The following is an 18,063-nucleotide window of genomic DNA, read 5'->3' as shown; positions in this document are numbered from 1 at the left end:
AATGAAACGCCACAATAACGAGACGGTTGTGGTTAGGTAAAAAAAAGAACGGGGTAAGGAACCGTCAAACGTGGGACACGCCGACAAAGGTACTGCCACACGCGGGGCGCGGTCTCCGGCGTGAAAGTCCTGTGTTGTTTGTTCTCGTACGAGCGTGCGCACCGAGAACGAGCATGAGACTGGCTGCAGTTCCTCTAACGGCCACTGGTGTCAGTAACAGTTAGAAATTTCAGAACTTACACAATGCTCCTTTAACTGCTTTTTGAAAAAAAAACAAATTCTTTGCTTCAACCTTCTGGGTGTGCGTTTCGCATGGTAGCGGTTGATCGTAGGAACACTGATGCGTAGTCATTTGCCCTCCTTTTTTAAAAAGGTGCACACATCCTTAGCTATCAACAGTAAGCGCTTTAAGCCATCTGTCACGTTACTAAATTCAACATTTGTGGGGGACCCAATCTGTCGTAAAGTTTATATTCCAGCTCGTAAGCTAGGCTAATTAGCTTCAACTCGGGGAAAAAGTAGTAGCTAGTTAGCCTAATTTGCTAACTTTAGCACTGATTCTCACTAGATGTAGTCTTGCGTTGCCAGACCTGTCTCCACAGCGCTGGAGTACGGTCTAGCTACTAGTACACCACCTATCTCATTCCGGGATGGGAGAAAACCATGCTCTGGTTTATTGGCATTTTTATTTAAACCAATCACAATCGTCATGGGCGGCGCTAAGCACCGGATGGAGCTCCGGTGCCGCTGCAAAATCGCCTCAGGAAGGAACTTGTTTTGGTGGAACGTGTTTACGTTCATAAGTTGTTTTAGCCGTGCAACAGAAAACTCCGATTGGACAGATAGTCTAGCTAGCTGTCTGGATTTACCCTGCAGAGATCTGAGGAGCATAGTGCTCATAAATCCACCGGCGTTTAAAATTCCAAGTAAGCGGAAGGTAACGGACATCCGGCCAAAAAGAAGGACGGAATTTTCGGCGGAAATGGAGCAATCCCGGAAGTGGAACGTCATGTTTATAGGCTAATCAGTCTTTAATACTTTCTTTGGTGCTGCCAACTGTCTGACAATTGAGATTTTTATACTGTATCTGGGAGCCATTCAAATTTCAAGCATCTACACATTTGGAATGGATATTATATCACCCTGGTGATAAATTCCTATTTGGTGGGTGGGTGGAGGGTTCGGGGATTTGTTGTTTGATGTTTAATTAGCAGGTTGCGTTGCTGTGGCGGCAGGCTGGGGGTGACGTTTTGCCTGGTGTTGCCGTGACAGCCACATCCTCCAAATGGGCAGCAGAGGCCCACAGATCAAAGCCCCAGAAGGGGAGGAGGAGTGAAGGAAGAGGGGGCGAGGGAGGGTGGGAAGCGATGGATTCAGCACGTGGCTGAGATAACACGCAGCACTCAGTCGGAGAAACTCCCTTCCTCCCTCTGCTCCTTACTCACCCCTGACATGGCAGAAAATGCGCAGATGAGAGAGACTTCTGAAGTGCGATTGTGGGATGGAAAAGGAGTTGATATAGGAAGAGAAAGAAAAGAAGGCATTGCGGCAAAAAAAACACTTTGTCATTACAGTCAGCATTACGGGATGTCAGTCAAATTGCAATGTGAAGAATCCTCTTTTTGTCAAGAAGATGGCTCAGTCTTTTTCCTGTAGCCTACACTTAAAAAGGGCCGTGAACTAATTTTTTTTTTTAGATTTCATTTCATTTTTAAATGGACAACCTCATTTCTGCTAACTGCCCCAGGAGGATGCAGTTTATGTCTTTTAATTTTGGAAACAACAAATCGTTCCGCGTGCTGTGTACCCACAACTACCATGAATGTGTAAAAATGCAAAACTGAGAACAGAGCAGAGAGGTAGAGTTCTGTAGGTGTGCGAGAGGTGGGAATACTATACCTCGACTCTGGAGGGAAGAGGTAGAGTGACCAGGTGTCTCTCTGTCGACACCACTCTGGCTGTTTCTTCTCCAGCCAGCGGAACAGTCTGGCAAAACGACCCTAGAGGTGAGCAGGAAGTGCAGAATTAAAACGTTACGTATGAAAGACTCAATTTGTAAACGTCTCGCTCCAGTCTAGGTTTGACAGCTGAGCCAAAGCCAATGGGTTAACGAATGAAGCGGGTTTGTTTTGGGTCGTACTAGCTTGCTTGTCAGGCCCCGCCCTACTCTGCTTCTGACTGGCTAGTAGTCCTTACTTAGCTACTGCGCATGTGCGACTCCCAACAAAGATGGAACAGAAGTGTGATGCCTCACTCTGTAGCTAAAACAGAGAGCTCAACACAAAAAAGAGGAGCTGCAGCAATGTGCCAAAATGACAAAAATATGGTGTTTTTTGAAAATTAAACCTATTCTGATATAACCTCTAAATTACAACTATGAACCTGAAAATGAGCATAATATGAGGTCTTTATCTATGTGGGGAAATACTTTTTTCTTTGTCTGACCCCTCGGTTGTACTGTATATCTCCTATAAAGATAAAGATCTCTTACTATTACACACAAAAAGTATATGGATCTCTTCGTATACTTGTTTGTCACTATCACTTTCTTCTAATTGCCCAAACTTTAACTCTCAGCTCCTAACAGCTTTAACCAACACCTGAATTGTGCAAGAACTGGGCCTGTAACAATTATTACATAATTGTCTAACTGCAGATGTCTACGTAATCGCAGTTTCTTTGTTTAACCGCAAATAATTGCTCAAATTAGCTGAGGTCCTAAGAGTTATTACTGTTGATGGGAATTGTTGATTTTGTTAAGATGTGCCAAATTGTAATCGTATAAGTAATTATTGGTCGGACTGTTCAAGCTACGCTTTGTGAAAGTTGTTGGCACTTGTCCCTATACTGTTCATAGCAACAAAAATGACAATGGGGGGACACATGGTTAGAAAAACATGTAAATACAGAGGCAGTGATGACTATTTTGCCACATAGTTTCGCCAATAGTGATGATTATTTGTTGCACTCCTAATTTAATTGAATCTGTTTTTTGTTAATGAGCAATGCTTTGTTTTTTATTGATTAGAATACATGTTCTATTGCCAATTTTATGTTCATTTTACAAAGAAAATACAATGAGTTATGATAATAAAGAGGCGTGGTTCACTTCATAGGCTGTGTACCTGTGTTATTACATTATCTGGCTCACATAACGGTGATATACAACAAAAGATGTCTCCTGCAATTCTTTCAAAACTTTAATTTCTTTGAAAAAGTAATACCTAAATTAATATTTTTTTTATTTGACTGAAAGAGACAATTATATTGTTAATCGCAATTATTTCTGAGACAATAAGTTGCAAAAGCAAATTTTACAAACAGCAACATTTTGGGACATATACACACACACACACACAAACACGTGTGCACAGACTTACCAGGTTGGCCTCCTCCTCTGCATTTTCATCTTCAGTGTTGTCCTCCAGAGAGACGTGTGTGGGGCCCAGGGCTGACGGAGAGCCCTTCCCATTGCAGTCGCTGTGCTCTGGGGGCCGTAACTGGCCCAGTGAGGGGGGTCTGGAGCTGTGCATGCTGGCTGAGCGGTACAGGTATGGCACCTACACAGGCACACGAGGCAGTTACACTTACATTTACTCATGTAAATGCTATAGTCTCATTCAGTGGTGTGTATTAGAGTGCGGATCGGGCCGCATTTTTCTGTCAGAGCCCGGCCCGCGTCCAACAGAGAGGTAACCTGAACCCGTCCCGAGCCTGACAGGCATTAAAGTGATGGTTCGGAGTAATTCACCCTAGGGTCCTTTGCACCATGACCTCGAGCCAAACACCCCCCCAGAAGCTTTTTTCACCTGGGTCTAACATTGGGCGAGTTAGCATAGAGTAGCGTTATCAGCTGAATAGCTTAGCGCAGGGGCTAATGGATCCACGTTTGTATCTTGTAAGTTACTCCACTAATAATGCCCGCAATGATACCAAACGTCTACAAGTAGTACAAATAGGTTATGCTCTCATAAAACGATGGATTGGAAAGTTTGTAAGTTTGATAACGCTACTCTACGCTAACACTCCCAATGTTCGACCCAGGTGAAAAAAGCTTCTGGGGGGGTGTTTGGCTCGAGGGCATGGTGCAAAGGACCCTAGGGTGAATTACTCCGAACCATCACTTTAAGATATTTATGTCCGAGCCCGACCCGAGCCGAACACAGTTAAAATCAAATTTTTTTTCTCATACTAATGACACATGTACGTTTGTTTGTGTAGAAAGCCCACTTTTATTAAGCAATTTTAGGAAGGCATTCAGAAATGTCAACAGATGAGTGCATCAGCGCACACGGGGCAACAAGCGCACGTTTACACAGGCACGCACCTACATAATAAGCTTTTTAAAATTTCAAACGTTTAATGCCTTATCGCGCTGATGTGACCAAGCCCGACCCGAACCCGAACATCATTTCTATATATCTGTCCCAACACGGCTCGGTTCAGGTATCCATCGTCTAGTGTGTATGTAACTAAGTATGTTTACTCAAGTACTGTAATTAAGTACAAATTTGAGGTACTTGTACTTGAGTCTTTTCTTTTCATGCCACTTTCTACTTCTACTCCGCTACATTTCAAAAATAAATATTCTATTTTTTACTCCACTACATTAATCTGACAGGTTTAGTTAATTGTTACTTTACAAATTGAGATTTTTGCACACAAAACACACTCAGTCTATTGACAGTTTGGATCGTTTCCAGTTTCTAAGGGGATTTTTCTGAACATTTTCCTGATGATACAAACTTTTACTTAAGCAACATTTTCAATGCAGGACTTTTACTTGTAACGGAGTATTTTTAGAGTGTGGTACTTTTACTTAAGTAAGACTTCTTCCCCCACTGGACTCATAATCTGGGAGCTTTGTGTGGCACGTTTACCTTTTGTGCTATAGATTTGGTATCCTCTGTTTCATGCACAATGACCGCTATAGTCTATTGTGACAATGAGTGTGTAATCCTCCTCCTGGTGTGCTTGTCTTTTCTTTGGCTTTGTGAACGCTACCAGCATGATGTGTTGGGCTGAATAAAACTTCAAGAATGCCATAAAAATGTGACAATTTAGCTTTAAGATGTACACTAAAAGTTACTACTGTCAAGTGAGCGGGACTTACACTTTGTGGAGACTGTGGTATCAACATAGTTTCAGCCCCCAATTGTGCTCCAAGTCAAATACCAAAAAGTACTCTCACACAGAGAGCTTCAACAGAGGGTCCGGGACCCCCAGGGGGTCCTCAGAGTTGCTGCGTTGGGGGGGGGCAAATTATTGTTGATGGTATTGATGGTATGAAATTATACATTAACATGAATCCAACATATTATTAGTAAAGATAATTATTTTTTTTATGTATACAACATTGATGATAGGCCCACTGGCCTACCGCTACCATCTATAGACACAGTTAAGCTTAAGTATTTACTGTGCCACATTTTAACATTCAAACATGTATGCATATGCCAAAAAAAAGTATTGTATGCACCATAAAAAGGTATGTGTAAAGGCTTTAGGCCGCCCTACACGTTATTGTAGGCCCAGTTTAATATGCAACTCAATTTTATACAATATATGTATGAAGGGGTAGGATTGGACATCGAGAACCCGTTCCAACTTGGAATCAAAACGATGCCCAACCCTAGTAAGGGGTCCCTGCCCTGTCTTTTCTTCAGCCAAGGGGTCCTTGGCCTAAAAAACATTGAAGACCCGTGCTCTAAAGATCAATCCGAGGTAGAAACAGCATCTACCTGCAGCAGAGCATCAGGGGGCAAATCCATGGAGCTCCGAGTCTCCACCGACTCCATCCTCCGGTGTCTTGGCCCTCTCTGCGACTGGGACATGGAGTCGGTCCTGACCAGAGAGGCGTCGTCTTCCTCCATCAGCCCACCTTCTCCCTCTCCTCCACCTTCCTCGTCCTCCGAGCTGGAGCCCCCCTCCCCGGAGAGGAGAGACCGCCGCTCCCCGGACTGCCGCTTCTGGCGTTTGAGTGACGGGGCGCGACCAAGGCTGTTCCAGCTGGACCGGCGGCTGGTCCAGCCGCTGCCAGAGCCCCATGGGGCGTGGGGGGAGGAGCTCGGAGCACTGGTCTGGAGCAGGAACATGGCCAGGAAGGCAAAGGGGACAAAAGGGGACAGAGTGATGAAATAAAAGCAGAACAGAGAAAAGGAGAATTACAAGAGGGACAGCTTGGAAAAGTGTTGATCTTGCATCTTAGAACTCTGGCGATGGTCTTTCATGCAAATAAGCTGAATTGGTTTGACTCGGCTTGGCGGGAGCTGAATTGAATAGAGATTTATGCTGACAGGCAGACAGGAGCAGATGTAGAGATCTGGGCTTGTTTTCTCAGGTCTTTATCCCCATCGCCAGTTTGTCAAATAGAGAATGGCAGTGGCAGCGGCAAGTAGGGTGTCGGACTGGCTCGCCACATTAATCATCAGCAATCATTATGAACAACACACATCAGCAAGACACATCCAAATGAATTCAGAGAGACACTCAGAGGAGGCCTGGGGGTAATCCCTGGCCCTTATCCACTAACATGTGTTCAAATGTTGGCTTTGTGACATCATGGAACAGGGTTATTACTAGGGTTGGGTACCGAAACTCGGTGCCAATAGGGAACCGGTGCCGACGTAAACGGTAGTAACGAGACCGAATAAGAACGAAAGTTTCGGTGCCTCATTTCGGTGCTTGACTTTACACTACACCTGACAGCATGTAACGTTAGCCTACCTTTAGCTAGCAGCTGGATTAAACAGCAGTAAAATGCTGACAGCTAACGTTAAACAGTGTAAAGTGTGACTGTGTTTCACTGTGGAGGACTTCAACAGCGGGATGTAACAGTCTGCAATGCAGCGCAGCAGCAGCTGCCGCAATTCATAGATATACAGTAGTAGTACTAGTACTACTATGTTTATATGGTCGGAATTAAACAACACAGACGGTGCTTTCACTTGCAGCTGCCGTCGTCGGAATTAAACAACACAGATGGTGCGTTCACTTGCAGCTGCCGTTGTCGGAATTAAACAACACAGACGGTGCGTTCACTTAAAACAGGTAGCCTCGTGGTGCATTCACAGTAATTGTAAAATACCCAATAAGTTATTGTTATAGTTATTACATTATTATTAAATCTTTAATTTTGACCATGGCCTTAGCAATAAACAAGTCACTGACTGTTGTTTACAACCCTTATTTTTTTTCTTCTTCTTTTTTTTTTTACTTTATTGAAAAGTACCGGTTCAGGCACCGTTTAGGCACCGGCACCGTTTTAAAAGTATCGATTTAGCACCGGAATCGAAAAAAAACCAAACGATACCCAACCCTAGTTATTACCCTTGAAAACTGCCACATGCTTTTGGTGTTTGTGAGAATATTAATACGTGTACGAACCGGTGATTTGTCGTAGCAGGCTGGGTCTATGGAGACGTTGCTGCCTCGATGGGACTCGTAGCCCAGAAGGGGGTCCCCTCCGACGGGCAACTTGGGTACGGGCATGGGGGTGGCAGCCGTGTGGGTAATTAGAGGTGGAGTCAGGCTGGTCTTCAGGTCCACATGACCATTTACAGGCACTACTATTAAAGGAAAGAGCGATGAATAAAAGTCACATATAATGGTTCACGAGTGGGTACGAGCAAAGGACACGAGTGATAAGGGGGCTCTCACACCTGCCTCCTTTAGTTAGTTTGAGTCGCACTAGAGTTCCTTTTCCCCCTTGGTGCAGTTCGTTTAGGAAGGTGTGAGAATGCAATAACCGCACTCGAATGCGCACAAAATCGAAGAGCGGTTCAGGAAATGCGTTCAAAGACACATCTGGCCAACGATGTGAATGTTGTCACGTGACGCATTTCGGTTCGTTCCACCGCCTCATAAACTGATTTGGACCAGAGCACACATGCGAAAAAGGAACGATAAATTGCCCTTGGTCTGGATCAAATAAACTGAACTACAGATGTGACGGCGCCATTAGAGAGCATTAAACAGGACCAGGGTTTAATGTAAGGAATCGAGCAAATGAATGACATTAACGCATTAAAGATGGCAGTTTTGACAAGAAAGAGACAGAGCTAAAAAAGGTTGTTAAAAAAAAGCATCATAGAGGAGAATGAATGTGCTAACTAATAAAAACAGGAGGAAGAGGTTTATCGGTGTTTTAAGCCCCCAAGGTCTCCTTCAAGGCAGCGCTGCCTGGAAGGCACTAGGATTAGGATTAGCACTAGGATGGTTATGGTTATGGTTAGGGTTAGGGCTATGGTTAGGGTTAGGTGCCTTGAAGTCAACAGTCGCAGCGCTGCCTGGAAGGAGACGTCGGGGGCTTAAAACACCATCGAGCGAGGAAGAGCAGGAAAAGGTGGTGCATGGGGAGGAGTGCCAAAGGGGTATACCTTCAGTAAAGCAGCACAGCATACTTAAAAATGGATGCCTCATACTGTTATTGAGAAACATGAATATTTCAGCAGGGCATTAATCTTATGGGATGCGTGGGAGAGAATATTATGTTTGGCAGCAACAAAAATACATGACAGGCGGAGGGCAATGCAACTTTAATAGCGCTAATTCCTCCTTCTTCCAACCTATATCCGAGGCCGAGAAGATGTATATTAGGCTCTTCCAGCTATGTAAGCAGTTTCATACGGAGCAAGGGGAGGTGATACGGTACGTCTGGGAGTTACACTCCATACAGTAGTGTTGCTATCGGGCTTTTCGGTCTGCACGAACAGCAGTTAGAGGGTATGTGAACTGGCGTATGAGGAATAATGGATGAGGCAGCCGTACTGGTTTGACTCTGTGCAGGCACGTGCGGTCGGAAACCAATGGAGGAAAAGGCTGAGAGCAGGAGACCACAGACATAGAACAGGTGGGGGATGTTTGCACAGGGTGTACTTTTAGATGTCTTCGGCCTAACTTGCGGCTGTACAACACACTTTTACATGCAGTTTGTAAGAAAGACAACACAGTGTGCAATCTGCAGGAGGATTTAACAAAGATTAGGGTGGGAAAATGCCAGCAGTTAACTGTGCAAACACAGATGGTACACGTTTTGCCAAGTGTTGTTATAGGGGCTTTGAAGAATCACTGAGGGTTGAGTTCAATCCTTTTGTTTTTCCGCTCGTAGCGTCACCAAGCAGCCATGCAATGAGTTTCACCTGCAGAGGCCGATAAATCCTTCTTGCTGCCGTTAACGTCCTCCATACTCCGTGCACAGGAGTCGATCTCCGAACCTGATTTGGAAGCATCACCCTTGACAGACCAAAACACACAAAGAGTTAGAGGAAAGCCCCCCGTGAGAATCTCTGTTTCTTAGTAGAGTTAATTCCAGAACAGAAAAAAAAAAAAAAAATGCGTTGCACATCTACAACGTGAGACAGGTGCGTCGTAGGGGGACGGGTAGGTCAAAAGTTGAAAAGACACTCCCGCACACTCCCTGTCTAACTTGCAGTAAAAAAATGTAATAGCTGGCAACGTTTCGGTACTTGACCATCGATGGTCTAGTACCCAAACGTTCTAGTATAGTTATTAGAAAGCGCTTGGGTTGAAGGTGCCTCTAAAACAGACCCCCTGCTTAGCGGTTTCTCAGTCCAGATCTGACCTGAGATCGGTCACTAGGGTGTAGTCTCCCTGATCCGCTTGGTAAGGGGGCTACAGAGGGACAGTGAAGAAAAATGAACCCGAGTGTTATCATGCAAGGACAGTGAGAAGGTCCATAGAGAAACCACACTGAAACGCAACCAGTGAAATGCAACACTGCACTTTTCACAGAGAACCTGGCAGGTTTATTGTTGTTGAACAAAAACACATTGGCTGCTATTGGCAATTTGTTTTACTTGCCGTGACCCGTAAACGGCTACAGAAGAGCTTCAGTGTGGTTACTACGTAGGTGTACGATTTTCACACTTATACACAAACACACGCCTTAGTGTGGTGTAAGGCCATCTTTAAACCAGTTTGACTTTTGTCAGAACAGCAGCACCGTTTATGCCTTGTTTTTGTTCTCCATCAGTGTCAAGGCTGTTCTCATGAAGCATCCGTACACATGGCTACAAAGTAATGCACTGCAATTCATTCCACGTATTTGTTACTGGATCCACCACATTGACCGCTGTATAAAATATAGTCTAGATCCGCGTAGGGATCGGAAGGAGCTCGGGTGGACGTTTGGGTCCTAAAACACATGGCTGTCAAGCGGGGGAGTGGAGTTTATGTCCCGGAAGAAGTTAAGACACAAGACTTTCACCCAGGAAAACGGGTGTTCGTGCCCTGGGTGTACTACCTAAGGGGACCAGTGTTTTAACCCAAACCACAATCTTTCTAATCGTTCTAATCTTAACTAGTCGGTTTGGAGCCTAAACTTAACTGCCATCGCCGCAGGACAGTCAACTTTTTGTCGGCTAAACTTAACTGCAACGGCCGCTGAAATGACCGTAAACCTCACGGTGCCCTGTACCCGGCTCACAGTCAACTTTTTTGGGCTAAATTTAACTGTAAAGACAGCTAAACTTGTCATGTGACCGATTATCACATTCCAGAGAGTGTTCTATCCCCCCCTCCCTCCCCCTGCTATCTTTCACAGGCTTTTCTCAAGCTCTTAATTACTCTATTCAAGCCTCTGGTTCACGCTGCCTTCCACCTACAAACCTACTGCGGCGAACCTCAGAGTTCCTGCTTGTATTTGTTGCACTCCGCCAGAGCCTGCAGACTCCATTAATATGTGCGAGGGGTGCCAGGTGGACGCGGGATTAATAGAATGCCGACCCAGTGAGTCAGACCTCTGTGGTAGCAAAGTGAATAAACTATGTGCAGAGAAGCCTGATGACCTAATGACTATGCACCTCCTTATAAACCATTAAATTGCGTTCGTGATACTTCCCATGAGTGTGAGAGAAAGACACAGTGGGTGTGGATATACTGCATATTGTTTTCGTTTAATGTAGGCGTGTTGGGTATGGCTGTCTTTGAGGCAGCACTTTCATTTTTTTCTTCTTTTCTTCTAGTTCAAGCCAATCTTTGTGTGCCCCAGAGTGATTCACTGATTTTTCCCGCTAAGTCACAATATGATTTTCGGCAGGTAGACGTCGTTACGGAGCACACATTCTGATGGGTCACAGATTTCATTGTTAACACCGGAAAAGCCAGTGTTAGTGAGTATCCAGTCAGGTAAAAGGAAGCAGGAGATTTCTTTATGTAGGCCTAATTGTATTTTAATTTTAGAAGTGATCTGTTGTAGTTATGGCTCATACCGGAGCAGGGCCATCACAGGAAAAAGTAAATTGAACGAAGAACAACTAAAAGCTAAAAGAGAAAGGGAAAGACAACGGGCGAAACCTGCTTTCGGGCTTTCAACAGATGGAGACAATTACGGGATTCTAAATGATTCAAAAACATCCCTGAATTAGCCCTCAAGTATGTAATATGTCTATTTCATTCATTAAATTACTTTAAAACGCGTGATGTGGTTGTACGTCAGTAGCCGAGATTAAATGACGTGCCCCTTCCATTTAGCGCGGATGTTTTATTCCTTTTAGTCCGTGTTTGTGTCGGCCTACTGTTTTTCTTTAGCTCAGGATACATCCAAAGTAGGCTAAGGATGCAACACTTGAAATGCAGCGATGCATCTGTAACTTATTCTCTTATTCTAAAGGAATTCTTTTCTGTCTGAGCAAAATATTCACAGCGACTATATGACCTCTCCGTAACGCTAACTCAGTAATCTACAGTGGGCAATACAGCACCATATAAACCTTTTACGACAGCAGGCGTGGTAAAACCCTACCGCTTTTGTCCAAAGTGGCCGCTAGAATCAACACAAACTGAAAGTTACATATAGCCACTTTAAATAACAATGTATGAAAAATAAAAAGGGCCTTTTTCTGTAAATGTGTCTGTCACTCCTTGTTAGTTTCATTTTACCATGCTGTTATTATTATGCTCTAAATGAACCAAGTCTGAATATTCTACATTCCATTCCGGGAAAACTCTAAACAAGGCCTCTCTCATCTGTTTTAATTGGTATCATAAATGTGTTTCATACATTGAGCCAATCCTCTTTTCCTGGAGCCCCTATCTTATCTATCTACTCCCACGGCATCAAAGTGAATGGAGCGAAATTGATGTATTCTTGTGTGTCTCATTCAACCTTTAGAACAGGGGTTCTCAAACTATTACTCAAAGGTCCGCATCTAAATAGTTTTTTTTGGTCAGCTTTCCGGAACGATTGGCGATAACAAAACCAAATAATCAACTTACTTATAACTTTAAAGCAACCTAAATTTTGAGTACTCTTTTAGTACATTTTTCTGTACCTTTTTTCGGTAGCCTACTTTCTCGCTAATAACAAAAAATGATCGTGATGATAACTATTTATCATGTTAGGGGGGAGATCAACTAAAGGTCTGTTACACCATTACTGTATATTCAACGTCACTACCAATGTATTGATCAATAGAAAATCTACTTTAAAGGTCCCATGACATGCTGCTTTTTGGATGATTTTATATAGGCCGTAGTGGTCCCCTAATACTGTATCTGAAGTCTCTTTTATATAGACCTTAGTGGTCCCCTAATACTGTATCTGAAGTCTCTTTTATATAGACCTTAGTGGTCCCCTAATACTGTATCTGAAGTCTCTTTTATATAGACCTTAGTGGTCCCCTAATACTGTATCTGAAGTCTCTTTTATATAGACCTTAGTGGTCCCCTAATACTGTATCTGAAGTCTCTTTTATATAGACCTTAGTGGTCCCCTAATACTTTATCTGAAGTCTCTTTTATATAGACCTTAGTGGTCCCCTAATACTGTATCTGAAGTCTCTTTTATATAGGCCTTAGTGGTCCCCTAATACTGTATCTGAAGTCTCTTTTATATAGGCCTTAGTGGTCCCCTAATACTGTATCTGAAGTCTCTTTTATATAGACCTTAGTGGTCCCCTAATACTGTATCTGAAGTCTCTTTCCCGAAATTCAGCCTTGGTGCAGAATTACAGCCACTAGAGCCAGTCCCACAATGAGCTGTCCTTAGTATGTGCCATTTCTGTGTATGTAGCTTTGAATGCTATTGAGGAGGAGAGAGGGGGGGGCAAGGTGGAGGGTGGGGGTGTGGCCTTGACCAACTGCCATGCATCGCTTGTTTGCAAACCATGATGTCTCTCTCTCTCATGGGTGGGCCAAATTCTCTGGGCGGGCAAAGCAGAGAAAGGGGAGGTAACCTTCCCCCTGATGACGTCATAAAGGGAAGATTCCAGATCGGCTCAACTGAGCTTTAATTTTCTCAAAGGCAGAGCAGGATACCCAGGGCTCGGTTTACACCTATCTCCATTTCTAGCCACTGGGGGACCATAGGCAGGCTGGGGGAACTCATATTAATGTTAAAAAACCTCATAAAGTGAAATTTTCATGCCATGGGACCTTTTTAAAACTAGAAAACGTTACACTTCATAAGGTATTGTAATCCTAACACGTGCTATGGGCCTTGGTCCAGACTTTGAGAAGCGCTGCTTTAGAACATTATGAAGTGAACCCTGCTTCGAATCACTTTTTTTATTATCTGGCTGTCAATTGTATCCTGTTTTTCCTGTATTTCCTGTTCTAACATGTATTTAATGGGTTTCAATTTTGAGTTCTATTTAAATCTTCTTATATGTCCACCACATTTATGTATATATGCATCTATGCGTGTTTTAACCCTAACTCACAGAGGTGAAAACAGTAGATGATCAAATAGTTTTCTAACAACTAAGGAATTCAACACAACTTTTGAATGAATCTAAAGCCTGTCCAGTCGCCTTTGACTAAGCACTTCTAGTCATTATTATTATCTTTACGCAGTATGTTTTTTTTTCATATACTTACCTGTACATAATAGCTATTTGGCTAGCTATGTTTCGATGGTTAGTCCTTGTTTTAGCTGTTTGTCATGTGTATCTTCCTTATGGGTGGGGAAAGAATTTGAAAATCATATGAACCGTGATTTGTTTTAGCGACATTTTTTTAAATCAATTATTTTCCCTAGAATCTATATTTTTAATGACTTTTTTTTTTTTACCTATGATTCACCTAAATATTGTCTGTTTATAAGGTACCGCCGACGGCGACTACATCATATCCGTTTCCAGCAAATCAGAGCGAAAGCAGAAAGTGCAGAAAATGCATGTCATGTACTTCTTTACAAATTAAATAAATGTCAGACTGACTGACTGACTGACATGTGATGTGCATTCTTCTTAGAAAACAACTAGATATGATATTATATATTGTCTCTAGAAGTGTATAATTCAACTTTTGTTTTTGTCGAAGAGGGAAAAGAAAATCGCGAATACCAAATCGGGCCATGGCCACAAAAAAGCATCATCCAAAAAAAAACATTTCCAAAATGCAATAAAAATCACTTTTAACCACCGCAGGAGCTCGTCTCCCGCAGGGCTCATCAACCCACGCACAATCACTCAGAAAGGACAGCTGCGATAGGTGCTGATAGGTGCTGCTGATGCTCCCCAAGTGGAGCATCAGCGCTAAGCATTGTGGGTGCTCAACCTTATCTCCTCGCGCTCTCTCTCTTCTTCAGGTGAGAAAGAGAGGAGAGCAGTGGTGATTTTTGGTCTTGGCTTTGGTTCCTGCTGCGTAGTGGTCAGTTACGGGCGTGTACAGCTGCAGTAGCTTCCGGACAGTGTGACAAAGCGTGTGTGTGTGTGTGTGTGTGTGTACTCACAGGAAAATCAAAGCTAGGCCAGGGCCTTTGTTGTGAGGACCTTGTCGTATACGCATGAGGACCAAACCTGAGTGGCCCCGGCGAAGAGCAACGGGACAACCTGATCCTCATCACTCCTTTCTGAGGCACACACACACAACAGCTGGCTTTGAGGAATCCACCCAGTTTGTAGTTAACCCAGATATGGGATGTCCCTCATTTCCGGCCGGGCGTCTGTCACCTTCTGCTTCCTTTGTGTTGGCGTTCTAAACTCCGGACGAATTATTAATTAGGACTACTGTATGGTTAACTGCTCCTCAGATCTCTGCAGGGTAAATCCACACAGCTAGCTAGACTATCTGTCCAATCGGAGTTTTCTCTCGCACGACTAAACCGAACCAAAACAAGTTCCTTCCCGTGGCGATTTTTTGCAGAGGCACCGTTGCTCCGATTGCGATTGGATTTAAAGAAATGCCAATAAACCAGAGCACAAATCTCTCCCTTCCCGGAATGCCAGACCCTCCTCCGCGGCGCTGTGGAGGAAGGTTTGGCAATGCGAGACTACGATGGGAGCAAAGCAGGAAAAAAAGTAAGGTGACGAAGTATAACAGCGGTTGTGATGCTGGATGAAAAAAAAAAAAAAAGACACATTCCACCCAGGAGACCAGGGTTTGAGCCCTGTTTGAAAATGAACACACACACGCAGAGCTACGTCCCGTTCTGCGTCACGTGCCTAACTGGTAGTGTAGTAGCATCTTATTTTAACCCAAAATCACGATCCTTTTCTTAACTTAACTCATTAGTGTTGATGCCTAAACGTAACCCAGTAGGAAGTTGATTCTGTGCCTAACGCTAACCAAACTGAGACCGTTTCACAACGTCAACGAGGTGTTTTCTGCCACGGCTAGGGGCGATGATATCATGAAACACTCGTATTCGAGGTAAGTAATAAACGACCTATATCGCCGTTGAGTTTGGAGGACTTGTTAGGACTTAGGTTCATCAGTCACTACAGTTATCATCATCCATGTGTCCATAGATTGGGCACTTTTGTTCTCCATGCTAAGGCCTGATATATATATATATATATATATATATATATATATATATATATATATATACACACTGGTCAGCTGTAAAATGAGAAAGTCTGTGACCAATTCGAGCCAAAACCACCCACCGCCCACCGTCCGGAGCAAACTTTCTTATTTTTTGAGTTGAGAAATAGGCAATACAGTAACAACCACCTACCCATTGCAGCTTTAATCTAGCGTCAACAGACGAAAGTGAGACAACAAAGAAAAAAGGAGTGAGACTGGAGGAAAATAACAGAAAGAACTGGAGTTCCCGGTAAGTTCTGAGATCAGTTAGAGCCACAAGAACACAGGCACACACTGACCACACACATTACTGGCCAGCTGACATCGAGCATCTGTACAGCTGGTGCAGCGACAGGGGTGAACATTTGCTTTGCTTTCTGTATTTCGACCAGGATTTGTAAAATGATGCTACTTTCTTCCCCATTTTCACACTTTCCTGGCAGGGCCACTGCATGAAAAACTGCTTAACATGCGAGGAGCAATTAAAGCTCAGCAAATATATTGGTGTAAAAGTAAAACAACATCTCAAACTGTCACGGCCCACCGGCCGTGACCCTGGCCTCCTTCATGGTATTTGTGTGAATGTAGTTTTTGTGTTCTTTTTCTCCTTTTTTGTTGCTGTGTGCTTGGTGCGTTTTGTTTTTGTGTCCGTCTCCGTGTTTTTGCTCTCTCCCACATGCTCTGGAAGCCGATGGTGGGCGTGGTCACTCAGCTCCTGCCTACACACCTGTGGCTCATCAGACTACTCAGCACTCCTGTTCCTCATCAACCGTTTACTTCCTTTATAAGCCAGGCCAACCTTCCAGTCCCTGCTGGATCGTTAGCCTTACCTGTATGTCAGTCAGGGACTACGTTTACAAGCTGTCAATTTTCGGGTTAGGGTCGGGTTAAGGTCACTATTCAGGTTTCGTGCGTGAGCAGAGAGAGTTACTCCTGTATACATGGAATTTGTAATCAATTGGCAATATCCCGATGTAAACGGCGACGCACGGTTAGCGTCTGGACGTAGCCTACGGACAACCTTAAGACGCAATAACTTTTCGGTCACCTTCTTATAAATCTCACTATCTCGGTACTTTCTGCCGTCAACAAAAGACATTATATTCATGGTTTTCACCACACTAATAAAGAAATTGGTTTCCTCCTCGCTCCAAAAGTGTGGTGCTGTGCCCGCCTCGCCATGTTTACCTCTACTTCTTGTTTACTTCCGGTATACTCCGCGCAGGTTTTCTGCATTGACTATATATAAACTATATTATTATAGTATATAATTATTATTATAACTATGTTTTCTGGCGCATACAAGAAGTTCCTCTACTCAAAAGACCAAGATTCCTTGCGAATAGAACATGCGCAGAACACAAATCAATGTTCCTTTTGATGGGGATATGCCGATACGCGTTTACATGACCAAACTTTCGGGTTAGAAAAGGGGTAACCCAGGTAACATATTCGGGTTTTTGCTGGTGTTTACATGGCCGTGCGCGACCGGGTTATTGCTAATATTCCGGTTTTGAACGGGTTATTGGCTGCATGTAAACGTAGTCAGTGTGAAAAGTTTGTGCAGCGCTTTTTGCCTTTTTGCTAATCTGCCTCCTCTTCTTCTGTCTGCAGTTCCTTGTCACCTGGAATATTCCCTGCACCACTGCCTAGCTGTCTGCTTCACCAGTGTGCTGGATCTTCACAAACCCTCCAGCCGGCTTGCTTACACCCACTGCTCCACCATCTGCACTCGCCTGTTTTTTTCCACGTACAATATCCAAATAAAACCTCCCCTTGTTCATTCAACTCACCTCGTCTGGGTCTGCATTTGGGTACCTGTTCACGTGAAACCTGACACAAATGCCATTATCTTTTCAAAGCCCCATTCTTGCAGCAATGGAGGGATCCAAGTTTTGTGTTACGCACACCTTCCTTACAGGAAGAGCTTAAGTTTTCCAATAGAAGTCAATGCAAGCAGATGATTCCCCTATACCTGGAGGACTAACACTATAGAAGATAAACTGAGGCTTGTACTTCTCTTGGCTTAGTATCTCGGCTACACTAAGTTAATGATTCCTTTATTAACTACTAATCTATGTGCAGCAGTAGTATACGCCTACAGTCGGCACCAGCAGGTCCACATGACCGAGTCGTTTCAACTGTACGATGCTGACCGACCATGTCAAAAGATCAAGCTGACCCGAGATGCGCTCTGCCCTAATCTTCTGATTGGCAGGAGTGCACAATGCCGTTTGGAAACACACACCAGCTGGCTAAAGTGGGTGAAATTACACCAGACTGCAGGGG

The 18,063-nt window shown here is 43.8% G+C and overlaps 1 protein-coding gene and 1 long non-coding RNA gene across 13 annotated transcripts in view; one reads left to right on the top strand and one right to left on the bottom strand.

Annotated features, from left to right (window-relative positions):
• Nucleotides 1–18,063, bottom strand: part of cacna1g (calcium channel, voltage-dependent, T type, alpha 1G subunit) — a 386,801-nt gene that overhangs the window by 110,274 nt on the left and 258,464 nt on the right. For 10 of the 12 annotated variants that reach the window (XM_039787919.1, XM_039787908.1, XM_039787916.1 and 7 more), the window contains 5 exons: nucleotides 9,141–9,234; nucleotides 7,387–7,568; nucleotides 5,742–6,080; nucleotides 3,381–3,560; nucleotides 1,900–2,000 (listed from right to left, as the gene is read on the bottom strand). In XM_039787919.1, coding sequence (XP_039643853.1) covers nucleotides 1,900–2,000; nucleotides 3,381–3,560; nucleotides 5,742–6,080; nucleotides 7,387–7,568; nucleotides 9,141–9,234 — 896 coding nt within the window. The remainder of the gene's footprint in view (nucleotides 1–1,899; nucleotides 2,001–3,380; nucleotides 3,561–5,741; nucleotides 6,081–7,386; nucleotides 7,569–9,140; nucleotides 9,235–18,063) is intronic. The other 2 variants (XM_039787911.1, XM_039787918.1) reach the window with 1 other exon arrangement.
• LOC120550929 lies at nucleotides 1,899–17,525 on the top strand. Its single transcript, XR_005637803.1, has 3 exons — nucleotides 1,899–2,006; nucleotides 3,416–3,551; nucleotides 17,389–17,525. It is a non-coding gene; the product is annotated as an uncharacterized LOC120550929 (long non-coding RNA).

This window comes from Perca fluviatilis, chromosome 21 (genome assembly GCF_010015445.1).
Source record: "Perca fluviatilis chromosome 21, GENO_Pfluv_1.0, whole genome shotgun sequence".
In the NCBI taxonomy this organism is placed as follows: domain Eukaryota; kingdom Metazoa; phylum Chordata; class Actinopteri; order Perciformes; family Percidae; genus Perca; species Perca fluviatilis.
The sequence above is the reverse complement of the archived record's forward strand: the minus strand, read 5'-3'. Positions and strand labels throughout refer to the sequence as shown.